At 47.2% G+C, this 20,375-nt stretch overlaps 1 protein-coding gene and 1 long non-coding RNA gene across 2 annotated transcripts in view; one reads left to right on the top strand and one right to left on the bottom strand.

Moving 5' to 3' along the window:
• Positions 1 to 253: 253 nt before the first annotated feature.
• LOC125745823 (uncharacterized) lies at positions 254 to 2,835 on the bottom strand. The gene is made up of 3 exons (XR_007398782.1): positions 2,133 to 2,835; positions 941 to 991; positions 254 to 718 (listed from the first exon to the last, which is right to left on the bottom strand). It is a non-coding gene; the product is annotated as an uncharacterized LOC125745823 (long non-coding RNA).
• A 144-nt stretch (positions 2,836 to 2,979) lies between these two features.
• The window catches only part of slc12a2 (solute carrier family 12 member 2), a 37,447-nt gene continuing 20,051 nt past the window's right edge, over positions 2,980 to 20,375 (top strand). The window contains exon 1 of the mRNA XM_049019004.1: positions 2,980 to 4,009. Within this exon, the coding sequence (XP_048874961.1) occupies positions 3,455 to 4,009 (555 nt within the window). The 5' untranslated portion in view covers positions 2,980 to 3,454. The remainder of the gene's footprint in view (positions 4,010 to 20,375) is intronic.

The following is a 20,375-nucleotide window of genomic DNA, read 5'->3' as shown; positions in this document are numbered from 1 at the left end:
TCACCTATTATCCAGGAAGGGGACATTTTAAAAAACATTCAGCAGATTTTATATGAATTTTGACCATGAAATGGCATCAATCATCCATCCATTTTCCAAACTGCACGGGGGGTCTGGAGCCTATCCCAGAAGCAATGGGCATGAGGCAGAGAACAACCCAGGATGGGGGGCCAGCCCAACGCAGGGCACACTCATACACCAGTCACTCTCACATGCATACCTATGGACAATTTAGTAATTCTAATTAGCCTCAGCATGTTTTTGGACCGTGGGGGGAAACCGGAGTACCTGGAGGAAACCCCACGACACACATGAGACCCGGGTGAAGACTCGAACCTGGGTCCCAAAGGTGTCAGACAACAGTGCTAACCACTGCACCACGATCCCACCCTGGAATCAATAAATCATTTTTGCTTCTTTAAACTGAACTCTTTTATTGTGTTTTATTGAGAAGATTCAGGCTCTCAAGACTGAGCACACTGCTACTACTTTGTAAATATTTGGTTGCTGCCTTTGGTTTCTGAGAAACTAATGACTAGAGGCAGAGGCGTAAATGCACTTCGCCGTTTGTCCTTTTGTTTTTTTAGAAACTATAGATTAACCTACCATAATGCCATGCAATATCACTTCCAAAGCTCATGTTACTTTGCTTTTCGAAACTGTCTGGTCTGGGGCTAAGCTGAAACACTAACATGCTCCGTCTTATTGAAGAGACGACCTTCAGAGAAATGAAGGGTAGACAAAAAACAGAAAACGCAATAAAACCGTGTTAAAATAACAGAGGAAGAGAGTTGTCTGGACCTTATTTCATAACCATTATATCACTGTCACTGGAGTATTTAGATTGAATTCTATTCTTATTTCATATTACGGTTTGCAAGGGAGATTTTTTTTCCCATATATGGAATGAAAGTAGACCTACAAATGATAAAAAAATTACCCTTCCTGATCCTGTTGTTCCCCCTTCACTGTGACTGAGGCCTTGGGGTATCTGCAGAAAGGTGAATGACATGATTGGAATTAAACCATGAAACCTGTAGCTGGGTTTACTGAGAGCTTTTGTCTTTGGAAACCATAGTATGTAATTCAAAGCTTCATGGCTGATTCTAAGTAACTGCAGTGCCTTGTTCATAATTATGGACCGTTAATGGATTTTTCCCGTTGGCAGAGGTACACTTATAGGGCAAGATACATACAGCCGTGGAAATGAGAACACAGCACAATTTTTTATTTTTGCAAACTGCATCTCATTAATGAAGGGCTCCTTCCTTGTTTTATGGGACTTAAGTCCTGCTTCTAGGAGCCTGTTATGAATTGTCCTGCACGTCACACCTGCACTTAATGTTTCCTGTTCCTTTTGAAGATCACTTCATGTCATCCTGCGATTCATGCAAAACTGTCGGATAAGTTAACGGTCATCTCTGGCATTAGAAATTCGCTTCTGCCCTTTACCTGGCTGGTTTCTGGTCGTGCTCAGTGTCTCCTGATTCACCATATTCTTTTGTACTACTGTCTTATGTATACTGCTGTCTTATGCTACTTAGCATAGCCTTCTGCCAACAAAATCATGATGGGGGGAGCATGTGGTTCAGTGGGCCAAGCCTGTGCTTCTGTAATCAGAAGGTTATCAGTTCAAATCCAACCTCAGCACTTCTGTGATTCCTTAACCCACAGCAGAGTATTAATATTTACTACCTGCTTCCTATGGCCAGCTGCATTTACATGGCCATATACATACAAGTCTTTATTTGTATGATTGTATTTTTTGTAATTATTTTTACTACTTTTTGTCTTTTCTTTTATAATACTGAACAGGAGCCGCACTCCTTCCTTCATTGTGTATTTAGTATATGATGACAATAAAATTTTGCTTCTATTCTATTCTATTCTATTAGTGACATGCAAATTTACAGGTCAGAACATGCACAGGTCAGGTGTTTACCCATATCGTACACATATTTTGGCATGTTTATAACAACAAGCATTCTTGCTTATCTACCTACTAGTTCAAGGTAAAAGCTAAAGTGGCTTTTGCGGTGTGATTGTGGGTGTGTGCCTTGTGATGGACTGGCTTCCAGACCAGGTTGTCTTCTGCATTGTGTGATCTTTCCTAGGATAGGCTCTACACATACCGTAACCCACAGCCATTAGGAGATAGATGAATGGATTGAAGGATGCACAGATGTTTCCATAACCATATTCTTTGCAAAGGAGTCATCTCCTTGATGTCCTCGAGTCCTGGGTTCCATAAAACAATGTTCTCTGCTTATTCTCCATCATAACTGGCGCCAAAAGTAAGATTGATGCGTAATGTCACCTCACCATCCAAGTAGTTATTTGGATCCTAACATGCAGAATGTAAACTGACTTTCCCCGGAGCCAGCTTACGAATTTTCCAATCTGTCAGAGCTCTTAACACTGCTGGATATCAATGCTCGATATAGCATTTTTAAAGCTGTCTAGACGGTTCTTTGCGACACCTACAAAGAAGTGTGACTCATATAACCTCTATGCGGGAGAACAAGCTGCAAACTTTGAAGTAGCCGACGCTGAAGTGAAAATTTGCATTTCTTGGTTCTACGTGGAGGCTCAAAGACTTATATTTGTTCACTACCTGTAAAAATGCCCTACCTCAAGAGAGCAGAGTCATTTTAGGTAATCCCCTAGTAGTATGCTTTTTTTAACGTAGTCACAATGTATTTTCAATTAGATAATTAATCTATAAAACAGGCACGTTGTTTTTTATACATGTAGTGCGGTCATAAGGGAAGTAGTTAATTATTTAATTCATTACGCCCTTTCCATCTAATGAGCCTTTTTATCGCCTTACAATAAAAAGTCACGGCACGGTTCACTCATACCTCGTTATTTCGTGGACAGCTCTTTTTGGGCAAAAACACACCTCCGACGTCTGATTTCATACGCATGGGCACGCCCTAAAACCACCGCCCCTCCCCAATGCGGAAATCTCGCGAGATTTCACCTCTGGCTGGGACCCACCCCCGTGCCGTGATGCCCCTCTGCGGCGTGTCTATATAGCAGTCCGGGGAGCGCTGCTGCTGAAGGAGGATCTGCGGCAAGGTCGGAGAGCGGAGCATCCATACGAGCGACATCTCTTGGAGGAGAAGGTGGCGCGTACGGCTTTTAGGAGAGGTGTTCGGGGGAGACTGCCCTTCTGTTTTCGGACCTCTGGGCTACGAGTTTGATGCCGTTTTTCCCCCTCCGAAGAGACGCTTCCTCCGGCGGATGCTGAGCTCCCGCGTAACCCCTTTGTACCCGCATGTTCTGAGGGAGGCGGAGCGGCAGGGACGCCTTTGCTGATTTCCGAAGCTCCCTTTCCCGGCACTTTAGCAGCCAGAGCGCAGTGATACCGGGGGCTTTTTTGGGGGGGCTTTGCGGTACGGGCTGGTCTTTCATTTATCGCTGGTATCAATTCGCCGGGTAGATATTTGCCATGTCAGCGCCATCATATTCATCCAGTCCTCCCCCCTATGAAGAGCAGCCTCCGCCGGGGCAAGGACTGTTCCCGGACGCCGGACTCAAACCTGCTGGTCCAACGCCGAGCCAGAGCCGGTTCCAGGTGGATCTCGTGGCGGAGGCGGCCGGCGCGTCCGCCGGGGACGGCGGTGCGGCCGGCGACAAAGCCACCTCCGTGTCCGGAAAGGCACACGATGGATCCGAGCCGGCGACCGGTGGCGAGGAGGCGAAAGGCCGGTTCCGGGTCGTGAACTTCGTGGACCCGAGCGGTGCCGGGAGTCCGGACGCCGTCCCGATGGAAGCCTTCCAGAACGGGGACACGGTGATGAGCGAGGGCAGCCTGCACTCGTCGACGGGTGGCCAGCAGCACTACTACTACGACACGCACACCAATACGTACTACCTGCGCACCTTCGGCCACAACACCATCGACGCAGTCCCCAACATCGACTTCTACCGGCAGACTGCGGCGCCGCTGGGGGAGAAGCTGATACGACCCACCCTGTCGGAGCTACACGACGAGCTGGATAAGGTGCGTCCGGGTGCGCGTGCTGGGCTCCCGTGGCTGGGTAACCTAACCTGGGGACACATGCACAGAGATGCACGCCGCAAAGCGGTTTGTATCAAGTCGGCAGGGGGACGCCGTGCATGCGCGTGTCCCCATCAATATGCCATCCGAGACCTTCTCTGATTTATTGCATATTTATATCCGATATCCATCAGACCATCGGCCGACTGGCACCAGTCGCTGTCGCCTTTGATCGCACTGATGTGACCTGTTTAGATGCTCGGCTCATGCTTTCATCTTCCCGGGGGTGGATTTGAGTGTTTGGGACCGGCTGTCTGTCTTGCATGTAGCGGAGAGCTTGACCGCATGACCCTAAGATATGCCCCGTGATTGGAACGATTTAATTTTTTTGTTTTTGTAGTTGTCCATACCCTAACTCTCCTTGTTTTTGGCGTCATATATTGTCTCAAGTACCAAGAACAACCACCTCCAATGAAGCGCATGTTATACACATCACGTATGTCTGCTAGAAGCCTGAATTCCAGTCATCTGTTTGAATGTCTTTTAATTCATCAGTTATTCCTTGCATGCAGCACTTTTTCTGCCGCCGTTACACCCACTAACTTGGTGCCAGAAATGCAGGATAAGGTAGAAAGTACCTCTATAATCCCTTTTTACCTCAAAAGGCACAGGCTCCAATTAAGAGATTGTGATAAATTATCCTGTGCATGCAGGCTGGGGAGGGCACTATGATGCACGTTTGCTTGGTCTCAAATTGCCCGAGTAGTACCTTTTTAATTTGCTTTAATTTGGTCTGTTTGTACTGCTTTGGTAATGCGAGAAGCCTGCGGTGCATGGTGGGGATCGTATTTTTGCCTGCATCCCCCAAACTTCTGCGATTTTTATTATTTTTATTTTAGCGTGTTTTATTTGTAATGGTGCCGTATTGTCGATTCAGGACTTTTTGTTTTGCCGGGGGGATGCTCAAGGTCATACATCAGCTCTCAGCCAAAACATATTGGTGTTTGTTTTGGTGGTAACTGGATATGTATATTAAGACGTGCATTTCAGCTTCTCGCGTTTCGGAGTAGTCATTCATAGTATTGTATGAAATGTGTAACACTCTTATTTTCATTCCATTAGGGTATCTGACATTTTTTTAAGGGAAATGTGACTGCTTCGTTCAGTCTGTGGTTTTGACCTGTGACCCCCCCCCCCCCCCCCCCGGTCTCTGGTTTAGTTCCTCAAAGTCCTCGCTTTCCTCATGAATTGAAAGTGCTGACCGGCATCATATATATTTTAGTGCGTGTGGCTCCGTTTGTCCGAGGTTTTGCCGTCCCTCAATCCACCAGTCTGTTCTGTCATTTCTCAGCGTTTGTCACCATTCTTATATTCTTTTGCCCGCAGTTTTTGGTGAGTTTCCCCTTGGTGTCCCCGGCACAAGGTTGGTTTTGCCAGCAGGGACACTTCCGACTGGCACCTGGGAACTGCCGTGTGTTGCTGGATGCCAGTGGCACACAGTCGTGCCAGATACACCATGCTGGCTCGTCACACTCCATCACATCTTGGCAACTTAATCCATGCACATTTTTCATTAGTATTCCACCCGCCACCCCCGCTGCTGTGTTTCCACTTTCATGTACAGCGTTTCGGGTTCCCAGGGAATTAAGTCTGCGGTATGTTGTATGCTATTTTCAGAATCTGTCATATTTCAGCTTCCTACAGCTGAGCTTTGCTGTTTTTTTGGGTTTTTTTCCCCCCCGCAGATCTAGGAAACTAATATCTTGCTTTTGCTCTCTGTCTGATAAAGCTAATATTTACATATGCACACGTACCATAGCTTGCATGCATGCGATACCCCCCCTGTAAATAATGCTTGAGTCCTTAGCCAAGTGGCAAGGAGCATCAGTATGTCTTATCAGTAGGGATGGGCTGATTCACATCTTTTAAGTTCCAATCCGATACACAACTGTTGATACTGATACTGAATACAATATAATAGCTCTTTTCTTTACAGGTGCACAGATCCCACTATTTCAGTGCCGCTATGATTCCGATACCTGCACAGAGGATATCTGCTGATTTGAGTACCAATTTCATACCAGAGCTCTTTTTTTGAACTAGTAAATACAAATAGAAAAAATGCATGCCAAAAAATCTTTAATTGGGCTACTAGAGACATACGTAACAACTACTGTTCCACCTCATTTGTACATCTTGTTTCACGCGTTTTTGAGGCATTTGCAGTTGGATTTGAATATCTTCCAAGCAAGGATACGCAAGTGCGGAATACTTAAGATGCCCTGCGATTTTTCTCCTACTGGCAGCAGCATCAGTTACACTTCATTGTGATATACGACGGGCTGCTATCGCCAGCTGCAGCCCAAGCTAGCAACCCCCAAATAGCAACCTCTGCTCCTCACCATAGACTCTCCCATCACCCCTGCTGTTTGGGACCCTATTCGGGTTACTTAAGCACATCTGAGAGAGAATGTATACCAAAACGATGGTGAATCTCTGCAGTGCCCGCTGAGTGGCGGGGGCGGAGGGCGGCTCTGCGGTGCATGCCATGTCCTGTCAGCGCCCGGCAGCCTTCTGACCGCTCAGCGGCAGGCTCCAGCGTGGCAGGGTTGTTATGCGGCGGCAGACCATGCTGAATTATTCAGGTCTTGATGCTGCTGTGTGAGGCTGCAGGAAAGACCCGAGCTGCAGAGTGGCAGTTCAGGCCGACGCCCTAGCAGCTCAGGGTGGGCTGGGCACCTTCTACGTGCTTCATTTGTCTCCTGCTGCATTTCTGCGTGATGTTTTAGGCATGCATGCATGCTACTGAATTTTAAACGTGGGGGGAAAAATGCGAAAACGTGTACACTAGAATAATTTGATTTATAAATACTTAAGCTTTGGAATCCGCGCGTGCGCGCCATTTAACTTTGGCCTTTCTATACACAGAACTGGTGTATGATGCATGTGACGTTGAGGCCTAGTTTTAGGTTCTGTCTGATTTTTACATTTTTAACTTGAAATCTAACACCATCTGGATGTCACTTTTTCGCCATGTTGTCACTCTAGCACCATCAGCTTCAGCCTTCCTGGGAGCTGTAGCTGTGCTCTTCTAGCCATTAAGGCCGTCGCAGAGCTGGACAACCTTCCCATTGGTGCCCCTGAGGTTGTGTTCTTACCTACAGATGCTGCCTTTGTCACAGTGACATCTTCATAGACCCATGTTGCTGCAAAGGCCTTTTGAGCTGCGGCATTATTTATTTATTTATTTATTTATTTATCTATCAAACAGTTCTGCTTGGTACATAGAGATAGAAGGTCAGATGCTTGAGGTATCAGTTGACGGCTCTGATCAGTTTTCCTTATCACCTCTTGTTTTTATCTGTGTTCCTCCTTCCAGTGGATGTACCATCTTCAGTATCGGACAAGAGACCAGCCTGAAGGTGGCTCCCATGAGCTCGTCAGGCTTGGTCAGCTGACCCCAGACTTCACACTTCACACAAGAAGCTGAAGTATTTCCCCATCACTTGTGACTTCCCCCCCCCCCCCCCCCCCCCCCCCCTCCTTAGAAATGGTAGAGGCCCGAGATATGTGTGACAATCCCTCTTGTCACTTTAACTTTGGACCAACCATTGTTGGCTACCATGTTGGTCCTAGATGTGAAGTAGTTCAACTTATCCATCCATCTGCTGCCTACATGGTGCATAATCGAACTTGTGATCTCACCAGTGCGACCCCCCCCCCCCCACTTTGTGGCCTTCATTAATGCAGGCTGTTCTTAATAGGGCATTGTTTTGGACGTGGCTTATGTTTCCCCCCAGACAATGGTGCGTTTTTGAATGACCCGGTCCGACACTGATGGTACGCGCTGGTCATGTGTCACCCCAGGGTGTGGGTAGGAGGTGCACGGTGGCAGGTGGCCAAGGCACAAGCTGTACAATGCACCCCGAACTGCACTCTATTCACGCGCCCACCTCTATCTTTTAAGTCGATTTAATTTGCGGCCTTCTTACGCCGTGTTAAATTTCCTTGCTGTATCAATTCCCCCCTCCCCCTATGCCCTGGACAGAATTTGTCGGGCTGTACTGGTTTTTTTAGCTCTGCTTTGAGGGAGCAAAGCTTGATCTGCTGCATTCTGTCTTCCATATGCAAGCAGCCTCTTCCCTTATCTGTTCCTCCGATAAAGATCTGTCTGGCCTAGTGTCACGTAACGTGACTGTGGTGCATTTCGTGAGGATGATGATGATTATTATGAGGTGAGTCATAGCCTGTGGGATCCGCTGTTAGTTAGCGGTCACAGTTGGTTGCTTGGTGTGGGTTTGGTGGCATGTGGGGAGACCCCCGGGTACCCAAAGTCACCCCCCCCCTTACTAATTTGCAGGCACAGCAGCCATCTCGGGCTCTTTGCAGTGGTCTTTGTCCGTAGTGCCGTTCTGGGCCACTTATCTGACCAAATCACAAATTGGCAGAGAGTGCACTAAAGGCAGGTGATGCCTCGCGTGTAACCAAGCCCATCCTTGGGATGGAAGTGTCACCTGATCCATGCCAGCATTTTCCATGTCGTATGAGAACGGGAGACAGACCCACCCCCTCGTCCCCCACGCTTGTGCAAGACTCGCTGTTTTCACCCTTGCCAACCACACTTCTGTTTTCCGGTGCTATCTGATTCACCACCGGAAGAAAAAGGCCCCCCATCTGCAAAGTGCGTCTTTTGACATTTCGGGTAATCAAGAGTTATTGCCAAGGCAGTACCAGAGTGCACACACTGCATGTGATGTTCATCAGGGTCCTGGAATGTGCCTGTCGCCTAAGCACCTTGTTGAAGTCATTGTTTCCCTAATTATGCTCGTCTTCCTATTGCTACGTAGCAGGCGGTGGCTTCTGTTATGGTGACCTCACATATGAGGTGTGTGTGTGTTTTTCCTCAGGATTTTGCTTTACCCATCATCACGTTTGTGCCATTGGGCATTGATGTGCGTGTAGAGGTTTGTTGGTTTATGAGTGGTTTGAATTGTTTGGTTAGTTTTGTCCCGGATGTGTAATTTTATTTGCCCCCCCCCAAATTTAATCTGAATCGTGACCTGCCATAACAGTGTGACCCTGCTGGCCATGTGGAGTATCTCTGCTTTCCAGTGTCTGTCTCTGCTAAATTTAACAAATTACTTTGGCCAACTGCAGAATGGATGCGTGACTGCAGCAGAATATTCATACTTTTACTCTGTGTGTGTAACTGAATCTCCCACCCCAGCGAATGTCCTCTTTGTCTTCATGAAAGACACAAGCTTCACCCATAGTTAGTGACCTCTGAAGCACCCCCCCCCCCACTGCATGCATCGATGAAAGGCCCCCAGTCTTCTGTCACTAATGCCAGCGGTGTCCCCTTTCCTCCAGCTCTCGTCCATGTGGCTGGCAGTTTTATTAGATCCTGCTGCTGCGTATTTTGTCCAGGGACCTTACAGGCAGCTTTTCAGATCCAGCATCCGGAAAGCTGAGCCAACATCCAGCTGATATCCAGCCCCCTTCTGCTCTGGTAGCAGCGCTGCCCTCTGTGCGTCCCGCTGCCCTCTGTGCGTCCCGCTGCCCTCTGTGCGTCCCGCTGCCCTCGGCGCGTCCCGCTGCCCTCGGTGCCCGACGTTGGCCTTCCAGGGTCTTAGCACGCAGTGTAGCGGCAGATGCTAACCTCGCTGGCGCTTCTTTATTCCTGCTGTTTGGCGTCCTCTTTGTGCTGCCTCCCTGACTATGACAGCCAGCTGTTCACATGGTAATCCCATCTAGTGTGAGGCAGAGCATGGATCCTGTTCGTTGTTATTCTGTTTTGTTTTTGAGTGGCATGTCGATAGGCCTGTGCCTTTTATATTCTTACTGCAAAGGTAAAGGTGTGAATGCATGCTAATGACATGCAATCGCGTGCTTTGCCAGCCAGTTTTATGCCCCAGTGTGTGTGTGGCAGAAACTCCTGAGGAGTGTTCATATGCCAGGAATTAGCAGTTATACGTGGATGTAGAAAGTTTAGTGTTGGGTTCTGTTTTAAATTGGGTGGGTATGCAGTGTTTTAAAGTGACTTTTATAATAAAGTGCTAGCAGACTTGAACTGGGAATAAACTGCATAGAAGTGTCTGTGTGCCTTTTTTTTGTTGAGGTGGTGCTTTTTTGTGAATCCCGTTTAGTCTGTTTAGTGGGAATGGACTGTATGAAGCAGCTGAGTGGCTGGTCTGGTCTCCCCTCCACGTGGTACAATGTTTACATCCCTTCCCATCCCCCCCTTCACCACTGCCTGTTTTGCGGAAGATCAGCATCAGGCTGCCTGCTCACTCCTGTCAACACTCTCTCTCACTTTCCTCTCTCTCTGTCTCTCTCCCCCCTCTCCTCTTTACACAAAAACCTAGGGGGTGTCAGGAAGTAGCGGAGGCCCTGGGCTTCTGATTGGACTGGTGACGTGGGGGAAGAGGAAGTAGTGGAAAGTCGCAGTTTGCTGTAGCAGTGCTTCTCCAGTCGTACCTATGTGACGTCGGCCTGTTTATAGTGGCTGACGGCAGCAGAACGGCCTGTCTTACTGGCTGTCCTGCATGGAACATGGAGGCAGGCGGAATTTCTCAAGCTGCAGTCACCTACTCCCTCCCCTCATAGCCCCCCCCCCAGTCATTATGGTCATGTAGTGAAAGCTGAATTTACTGTGAACTTTTAAAATTGTCTTTCATGCAGAGAATATGAAGTGTGTATTTCTGGAATATAATTCAAATGTTACTCTGGTTGCAGTTACTGGTACGTGGATATTCGCTGATATTTTGATGCCCCTGGTGTTTGAACGCAGTTTCTATAGAAAAGATTTGCTCAAGGTCAACACTAGATGCTATGCCAGTATAACCGACTTCCTGTTGAAGGTGCAGTATCAGCCTGATCAGACTTGATCAAGCCAGATCAGAATGGGCCTCCTTTCCTATAACTGTTTCCCAGTGGTTTTGTCTGGAACATGGTAAAGTGTACAGTGCTGCCAGGTTAACAGGAATTTCAGAATCGTCTCCGTTGCAAACTGCACTTTGGTAGAATAATTGCTTCAGTCGACCTCCCCTATAAAGACATGGTTTCCAGGTGTTTGACAAAGGCTGATTTTATTTATTTATTTTTTTGTCTCGAGCCATTTCCTAGGAGCTCTTTCAGCCAATCACTGCTGCAGTCTCAGATGCATTTTTTTCTCCTGTATTCTACAGGTTCAAGCAATGGGTCGAACTTCAGGAGTGTGGGGAGGCTCTGTTCTGTGCCTGAACACACCGCGTATCGCTAGGTTGCATGAGGGATTGCGTGACGTCGGATCATTGGAGGAGCTGAAGAGAAGTAAAAGCACTTTTGGGGAGGGAGGGGTTGAGGTGCCGCTGAAGGAAATGCAGCATCCAGGCACTGGTTCATTTCAATGCAGATGTCTGGGTTTTTTTGGTGGTTTGTAAACATGTAGGTGAAGCAGGAGTTTTATGCTGGAGTATTCTGACATCTTGAACACATTGAAGTTCCATGGGTTGGTTCTTGGTGTGATCTGGAGGTGACTGTTAGACAAGATTCTGCCATGCAAACCCTAGACCTGGGTTCTCCCATAAATGTTAAAGTGCCGTTGGTGTTTTGTACTCATGCCTGTTGAGTTCCCTAGAGTCTCATTCATGATTCCCTTTGCATTGTTGTGCAAAAATCAATGGGTGAGAATGTGCCCTTGAGAATTACGACACATGCTGAAGTCTCTAAATGTAGCAGCACCCCTTTCCCTCCCCCACACATGTCAACATTGGTGTTGCACATCCAGTGGTCGGTAATCTTTGGTCCCCCCCATTGCTGTTACCAGTTATTCATTATTCTCATTAAAATTGGAGGAGGCTGACTGGGCAGAGATGCTGATGGAGATGGAAAGCCTCCACCTTCGTGAGGTCTGCTGTTTTTTAGATTGTTTTAAATTACCGTTTTGATCACACGGCATGGCGATTGGCGGCTTTGGCACAGGTGACAAAGAGAGCCTTTGTTGTCAAGGAGGTACGCCCTGGGGGGGGGGGGGGGGTTCAGGTCTCTCGAATGACCGTATCGGTATAGGAAATTTCTGGGTTGGTCTTTTTTATAAAGAGAAGCGTATTTTCATTGAAACTCAATTTCGCTGGAACTTTTGTAAGACAATCTTTGAAAATAAAATGAGGGGGATGATACCCTTAGAGGGGGCATACTTTTTTAATGTTTATTTTTTTAATGATGGTGTTTGAATAGTTTTCCAACCCTGGAGTGTGGCTAACAGTATTCTGGCTTTTAGTGTAAATTATAACTGTCCCTGAGATTTGACTTGATGCAGAACATTTTTGGAAAGGCACTTTATGTACCTGAATCTAGGCAGTTCCATGGTGATATGACAAATGTGATTGTTTACTGGCTGTTAGTCTGTCACTAGATTGTTCTGTGTGTAGGCTCTGCCCCTCAGGTCCCACCTGTAAACACAGACGTTCTATTTTTTGGGCTTGCCATGTGTTTCTGCCATGCAACCCCATCCTGTCTTGATTAGTTAGGGTTAGCCATTCAGGTTAAGTGCCTAGCTCAGAGCCCCAACTATGAAATGAAATCCCTGGCTCGCCAGAGTGAGCCAGCGACCTTCCAATCGCAGGTACGGAGTCCTAACCCACTAAGCCACACATCACCCCCTGGCATGTGATTTTGGGGCAATGGTTACATTCACAAATGCTTTGTGTTGATTTCGTCACACCCCTCCCTCCCCTCAGCAGTAGACTGGTAAACATGTTTTCCCCACATCTCTTCTAGCCCAAGTTTTGAGTTCTGCCCACTTCTGCATTCTGCTAGTGGGCCTGTGCAGGCTAAGTGACGTCCTACGTCCATGTGTGATGTTTTCCTGCTTTGCCTCGTGTGGGGCACCACCCCAGCCAGCCTCTTGGGGGCCTTGTCTTTTAGGGTATTGGCTTTGAATTCCTTACCCCCCCCCCCCCTTTTTCTCAAATACAGAATCTTTTTTTTTTTTGATGGCAGCCCATGTTGTCTGTCTGCCTCCTTGAAATATTCATTACAGAAATTAGTGTAAAATTCAGTACAGACTCATCCGACAGAGTAACAGTAAGAGGAATTTATAGTGGATTTATGCTCTTTGTGACTGGAGGCAAATTGCATGTAGATTCCTGAAACTTGCTTCTCCCTTCTGGAAGACCAAGAATGGCTGAGCATGCTTAGGGCGTAGTCTTGGAGTGAGACCCGCCCCTGGCTCGTGGCTTGTTTTGAGGTTCGGGGTTAGCATCACCCCGGGGGATGCTGAGAATCTCACATCTTCCGGTTCATCTGACCAGAATCCTGATTCTCTCATGGCTCCTCACTTGTCCCGCCTTGCTAGTCATCATGGAGCTTAATCAGTCTCATGAGCTGGTTGGATGTAAACTGGAACCACAAGAAATGAGCCTATAGGTAGGAGGGTATTTTTGCGGCTCAGTCCATGTGCCATCTGATGTCCTTACTTGGCGGTTCTATGGTTTGTTGCTTTGCTGCAAACAAGTGTCCCTTTATGATTGAGCAGCAATTTATAGTGTTTACTCCCTGTTCAAGGTGAAGTGTTCTGAAAAGGGTGCTTTGTCTGTTTGGGTCATGGCGCTGCAGACGTTATTGGGGAACGGAGCGGGTGAAATGCTTGTTTCCAGTGTGGCAGTGAGCGAACAAGCGGATCTCCTGGGACCCGGCTCATTATTGGGCGGGTCTGAAATGCAGCCTGCTACTGGACTGGCTGAGGAGGTTTTAGACCTGGCAGGCAGGAGCTGAGGACTCTGACGCAGGCTGAAGTCCTGGAGGCGCCCTGCAGAACATCCTGCATTCCAGTTACTGGGATAAATTGGGAAAACTTAACGTTCTTGTAAAATGTCAAGGCAGCTCTTGCCCTGTTAATTTGCCAAGTAACAAGCCGTGTATGCGGCCCCTCTGAGTGCACGTGGAGCTTCTTCCAGTCTGTCGGCCTCGATCTTAATGCCCAGACAAATTTTATTGCCTAGTATCTCATGTATGTTATTAAAAAATTAGATGTACTCAGTGTTCAGTATTGTTGGTTTGAGGGTTTGTCTAGAGTGTAATCAGCTTGTTACCATAAGGAATGTCCTCTTCAATCTTGGTAAAGGAAGCTGGGGATTCATTTGAGGTTTTTGGAAAAACAAATGGTCATTATCCTTTTTTCTTTGTCCTTATTCTTTTGTGACACAGTTTTCCTCCTGACCTGAAACTCCTATTCAGCTTTATTTCTTCATTAGAATGCGTGGGGAAAATAGCCCCGTGATCTCTGAAACATTTTGAGGATGTGGGATGGGTCCTCTTTGGCCTGTCTTTCTTTTTCTTTTTTTTTTGTGCGTTTTGTTTTGCGATTGGATGATGGTCCCTGCGCTCAGGCATAGTGGGGGTTCAAGGTGAATCGAGGCACTTCCGTCGCTCTGGTGACGTGCCAAGAGTCGGCAGATGGTCATCGCTGTTTGTGCTGCAATGCCTGCGACCTTGGCTGTCAGCCTGCATCGTGACAGTGGTTTTGAAGGCGGTCTACCGGACCACAAACTGGCCTGTGAGTGACAGTGGAAGGGGGTCACTGTGGTGTCACTGTGTACTGAGGGAGATGGTGTCTCTTCTTATCCTTATTGTCATTATCTGCTATGCAAACGTAACCCACGGTCATACTGCTTACGTTGGCTGATGGGAATCCCAATCTTGAAACATCTCCCTTTTTAAACACCATGTCTGGAATGTGGCCTGACACATCCCAGATAAGTTCCTGAAGGATTTATCTGTACCCTGGAGTGTGATGGCCATCACTTTAGTGGTACCAGGAGGATTGCGTTTGTATTCACATGGACGTAGTTCTGCTTTTTACAGGACAGAACGTTCTAGTAACTGTGCTACATGGGTGATTTATGTAACGATTAGCGTCTATTATTTCTATTAGTATTGTATATTACTCCTTAAAACTGAAAATATTTAATGTATCTACATAACATTTGCCATTTTTATTCTTCCTTTTCTTGCTGTTACTACAGATTAGTGTTTCCCAACCCCGATAGTCCACGTTTTTACTCCATTCCAAGTCCTTGCCAGACAGCCCAGAAAGCCCACATTTTAGGGAGCTGTGAAGAAGCAAAAATATGCTTCCAAGGACCTGTTTGGGGAAAACTGCTATAGACTAATCCTAATGTGCAATCTTTCCTGTTCTTACACTTATCAGTTCCATAGTATACTCCAGTGGTTCTCACCCCCCGTGTCCAGGAAAGCATTTGCCCCCCCCCCCCCCCCTAAACAAGTTGTTTCTTGTATGCATGTTCTGCAGTCATGACAAGTTGCTACTATTCATTAATATAGACATTGTTGAAAATATGTAATGTCTTCTTTTATTGGTTCCAAAATGGAAAATAAAGCCTAATTGGCAAATGGCAGAAGCCTGACGACCTTTTAATGTGTACTTCACCAAAAAGGCCCTCGTTTTAAGATATTAGCCTTCAGCAAAAAAAAATAAAATATCACGATTTTCTACGTCTGCTTTCGGTGTTTTAAAATGAAATGAACCAAGTACCAGCGATTCCTCACCTTTTCTCTGTCAGCTTCCTCATGAGACACCTCTAAACATGGTTTGATTTTAGCTATGGATTCTGCGATTCTATGTAACGTCACAACTGAAGCTCTTTCATTGTTTACAACCAGGAAGAAATAGTTAAAATAGTATCAAATCTCAAAACCTTTTTTAATGCACAATTAAAGTATATGATGACACTTTATATCATTTTGAATAAATATCGATACCATAAAGAATTCAATGTAGACTATTGCCCAGCTGTAGTTTCTATACAAATTGCGTGCCCCCCCTCCAATCCTCACTGAGGCCCCCCTGGTTCAGAACCACCGCCATATAGTAACTTCTACATTCTTAAAACCATCTGTCACTTGTCTCCATGTGCTGTCACCTTGAGATGGGCACAGTTTTTGTTCCATATAAAATATTGTGTGACACTTTCCTCTGTCAGTCTCTAGGGTGCAGCATGTAGAATGTTCCAGAGTCATGTGTTGGGATATGCATCAGTTCCTTTCATGCTTGGTGCCTTGGGGGGGAGGGGTTGGTTGGGCGGAATCCAAGTGTTATCCAATAAAATCTGTTTAAATAGCTTTTATTTCCTGGTAACCCCCCCCTCACTCCCAAGCTATGGAATGTTATCAAACTGTCCCGTAAGCTGTAGTCGGGCACATCCTACCTCACATGTTTGCTGGTCTGTTCCCTGTTTACAAGCATGTGCTCACTGGTAGGGAAATGGGGGCTCGTCCGCACTTCCGCCCCGCAGCCGGTGCCATGCTGGACTCGTGGCAAAAGTGTTGTGGTGATTCTGTGGTCTCTGGGCCAACAGAGGGAGTCTGTACTCCTTCCTTAGAATAGTAAAAGTGACTGGACCACTGGGATCTGCTGGGAGGTGCCGAGTGGTTTGGAGTAATATGGACGGGGTGGTGTCAGTTCTTGAGGGTAAGATCTAGTTATACAAGACTTCTTTTTTTTTTTTTTGATGGTTTCAGCCAGTGATGGATGAATAGCGGGTTTCGCAGGAGCCACAGGCTGTATATCGGCTCTCCGCTTTCAGGCAGGTGGCAGATGTTGCGTCACCATCGTCAGAGATGGTGCTGGAGGCTCCAAGAGCTAAACCCACAGAACAAAGTCGTGCATCGTGCACATCGTCCCAGTTCCACACAGATCTGCGGATGAATGCCCTCCTGCCCTCAAAACTTGTGGTATCTGCCACCTCGCTAGCGAGTTGAGTGCTTGTGTTTTTTACAGATCTTCCGTTAAGCGTATTGTTGGAACCTGCCCTGAGGAGGTGGGGCCTGTTCATGAACCCTGATTGGCCATTACACACATCCGTCTGGCTCAGGCAGTTCCCTGTCAAATCTACCTAGCTGCCTTTGGAGGGGGTGGGGGTAGTAATTGTGGTGACTGATTTGCATTTGGAATGAAACTAGCAAAGCAGTAAACTTGACTGGGTAAACAAACCAGTCTAACAAGCCTTCGTCTGTCTCTGGCAGATGCTGCATTTTGTACACACTTGACTGGGATGGCTGTGTTTGTGGAGGCTTTCTAATAAATTACATTTATTTTCCAAGTATAGATCCCAGTCTCACTAGTCAGGAAAAGTAAAATACTCTTCCAGTAATTTTCTTTCTTTTCTGTGTGTAAAAGCTATTTTCCCCATTTTTGGGAGGATACAGAAATGCACTGCATATAGATTTACGAAAAGTGGTGCTTTTCTTGCAGTGCTTTTATTGGTGACAAGTGTGATGGAATGAAGATGTCTAGGGCTTTCTGACCACCGTTTACAAAGTACATATGTCTTAAAGGAATGATTAAGGAATGTCAGTCTGCTGAGCTGCATGTGTGGGTGTGCTCACGCTAAGTTGTCTAACGTACCTGAGCATGTTTGGCCCGCAAAGTCCAGTTCATTTTAAGTTGAGCTGGTGAGAGTAATCAGGAACAACTGGATGCCACAAACACAAACTGATATTTGGTAAAATACAAGACCGATTGTGAGTGTGAGTACTATGTACTTGCAACACGATTAAGTGAAAATCAGTGCGTTGCATTCAGTTTTTCAGTTTTTAAGATGTCTTCAGTGTCATGACAAGGCGATCTCCAAATAAGCCAGAAATGAAAGGACATTAATCATGGACACCATTGTGCTCTGTAGTACTGCTTTCTTTCTGTTTATTTCTTTTAAAGCCCAAAAAATTGTGTGGTGATTACAAACGTGTGCTCAGACCCAGAATGTTAAGCGTGATGTGAGCACAGACCAGCGGGGGATTGGGGAGGGGGGTCAATCTTGGTACAAGGTAACCGAGCCAAGTCTGTGTACGCCGTGACTCTGTGGATAGGACCGGTGACATGGGGATGGGATGATCGGACTTGGGCGATATTTTGGGAAGAGAGTTGAGAACGGGCAGGTGCAACAACGGCAGGTGGCTCTTTAGGTATCGACGTGGAGAAAACGCACTAGACAAAAGACAAGGAAAATGGGCGTTGTGTTTCGGAAGGGCTAGCACAGCGTGTGAGGTTACACGTTAGGTTCTGGGTGTGCTTATGGAAAACTGTCCCTTTTTGAGGTTACTTCCTGTTCTTAACTGAGCGTTCCGGCAGCAGATGCCTGAAATGTCTGTTTTTTTTTGTTGCGTAATGTGTCTGCTTATTGTGAGGAAGGTCAGTAATTCAGGTGGGTCCCGGTGTTCTGGAATCTGCCCAACTTCACTTCGTTCGACTCGATTGCGTACTTTTCAGCCTCTTAATTGTGGTAAATCATCACTGTATAATGTTACAGGAAGGGAGAGGTAGGCGGCTGGCGCCCATAGAGGAGTGTGGATTCCCGGTGCCCGCTTCTCCATGCGGAATGTGTTCACCAGCCCTTAGGAAGAATCGCATTTAAACTGACGCTCCCCCCTGGGTGTGTCTATTCACCTCTGACCTTCTCTTCATAATAATCACAGATTCTTGGCTTTCAGTTGGTTAACATACAGGTTGGGTGGGTGATACACATCCTCCAAGCCAATGAGAGACTCAGAAATGTGCCGGTTTGGTGATATATGCTTAATATTCAACTAATGAGAGGAACATCTGAGGGGGCGACTGGTTAAAATGAGATTAGGCCACTCTCTGAGCCGTGCAGGAGTAATTTCTGAGGACTAAAAAGTGTGGCAGTTTTCAGGATTTAGGATTTGCATGTTAGAAAACAAATGATTTTCTGTCGGGTTTTATAAACGCCTTTAAAGTCCTGCACCCATTTTAATAGATGTAATGCATGGTAGGCCCCCGCTGTACCTCCCTGGCACAACATCTGCCAGGTGGAGATGGTTAACATACAGTGCTACCCGTTCCTCAGTGAGCCCATTGCGTAGGAAACCTGTTTCTTGAGGTTGACGTGTTTATGCTTGGCCTGGCGGTCCGTTTGGCATGAAATCCATTTACATAAGGGAGCAGGGGGCCCCGTAATGGTAGAGACCCTCAGCAAGGGCACGGGGGCAAAGCCATCTTTCGAGGCGGATGGCTGGGGGCCGCTCTTTGCGAGGAACCGGAGTCTTACTGGTCCTGACCCGGAGCTGCTCGATTCTTCAGGGTATGCAGACTGGTTTGAAATTGTTGTGGGGGAGGGAGGGTCGGATACCTCAGAGAATGGCCGGGCCCGGAATGCTCGCAGAACTGCACGTTTGGCAGAGTGACTGCACAAGAGCAAGGGCTGAGTAGCTGTCGCCTGCACTGAAAGTGCTAGCTGTGGCTAAAAATAAGGCGGCATTTGTCAAGTCAAGTCTAGTGGGCTTTCATACCATCCAAAATAAGTGTACAATGGCAATAAAGAACCTTCCCCCTGGACCACGGCATGCAACAGCAGTGGGAAAGGTTTTAATAGTGATTTAAAGTGCAAAACATTAGTCATTGTGAAATGGGAGCTGGACACAAGGGTTGATATGCACTTTGAAGTTTGCTGCTTGGAGTGGTGGAGGGTGGTCACCATGTTGGTGCACTGGTTACACTGTTTATTGTACCGGTTGTGCTTCTCACAGCCATTTGTTTGTCTGTCTGTATTGGATTTAATCACCGTGTCTGTGGATATATCAGGAGGCCAATCCCCCCCCCAGGTCTGTGACTCGGCGCTTTGGCCATGATAGGAAGCTATCGTGTAATCGCCCTCTGCCTGGGGAATGTTGTCTTGTTGCGTTGTGCGGATGGCCCAATTTCCGCAGGAAGTGTCTCCCGCTTTGGCCCCGGCTGTGACACTGGAGGGGGCAGCTGGTCGGTTATTTCGCCCGTGGAGCCCTGTGCGTGTGCGTGTGCGTGTGCGTGTGTGTCACAGGCCCTAGGTTTCACACGTTTCCTCTACCTTCCCAGAGGCAGCCGCTTTCCCTACTCACTGAGCACTCCCCCAAACAGATGAGGCATTCGGGGGGGGGCTGGTAAGGCATCACAGAAAAATGAAACGTGGTTCATCCCCAACAGCATGGTGGTGCAGTGGTTGGCACTGTCGCCTCACACCTCTCGGACCCGGGTTCGAGTCTCCGCCTGGGTCATGGGCCATGTGTGTGGAGTTTGCATGTTCTCCCCATGTCATCATGGGGTTTCCTCCGGGTACTCCGGTTTCCCCCCACAGTCCAAAAACATGCTGAGGCTAATTGGACTTGCTAAATTGCCCATAGGAGTGTGTGTGTGTAAGTGAATGGTGTGTGAGTGTGCCCTGCGATGGGCTGGCCCCCCATCCTGGGGTGTTCCCTGCCTCGTGCCCATTGCTTCCGGGATAGGCTCCGGACCCCCCCGTGACCCAGTAGGATAAGCAGTTTGGAAAATGGATGGATGGATGGTTGATCCCCAGAGGGCACAGATCCAGTATAT

This window comes from Brienomyrus brachyistius, chromosome 7 (assembly GCF_023856365.1).
Source record: "Brienomyrus brachyistius isolate T26 chromosome 7, BBRACH_0.4, whole genome shotgun sequence".
NCBI classification, from domain to species: domain Eukaryota; kingdom Metazoa; phylum Chordata; class Actinopteri; order Osteoglossiformes; family Mormyridae; genus Brienomyrus; species Brienomyrus brachyistius.
Note: the sequence above shows the minus strand (reverse complement) of the source record. Positions and strands in the feature narration are given on the sequence as shown.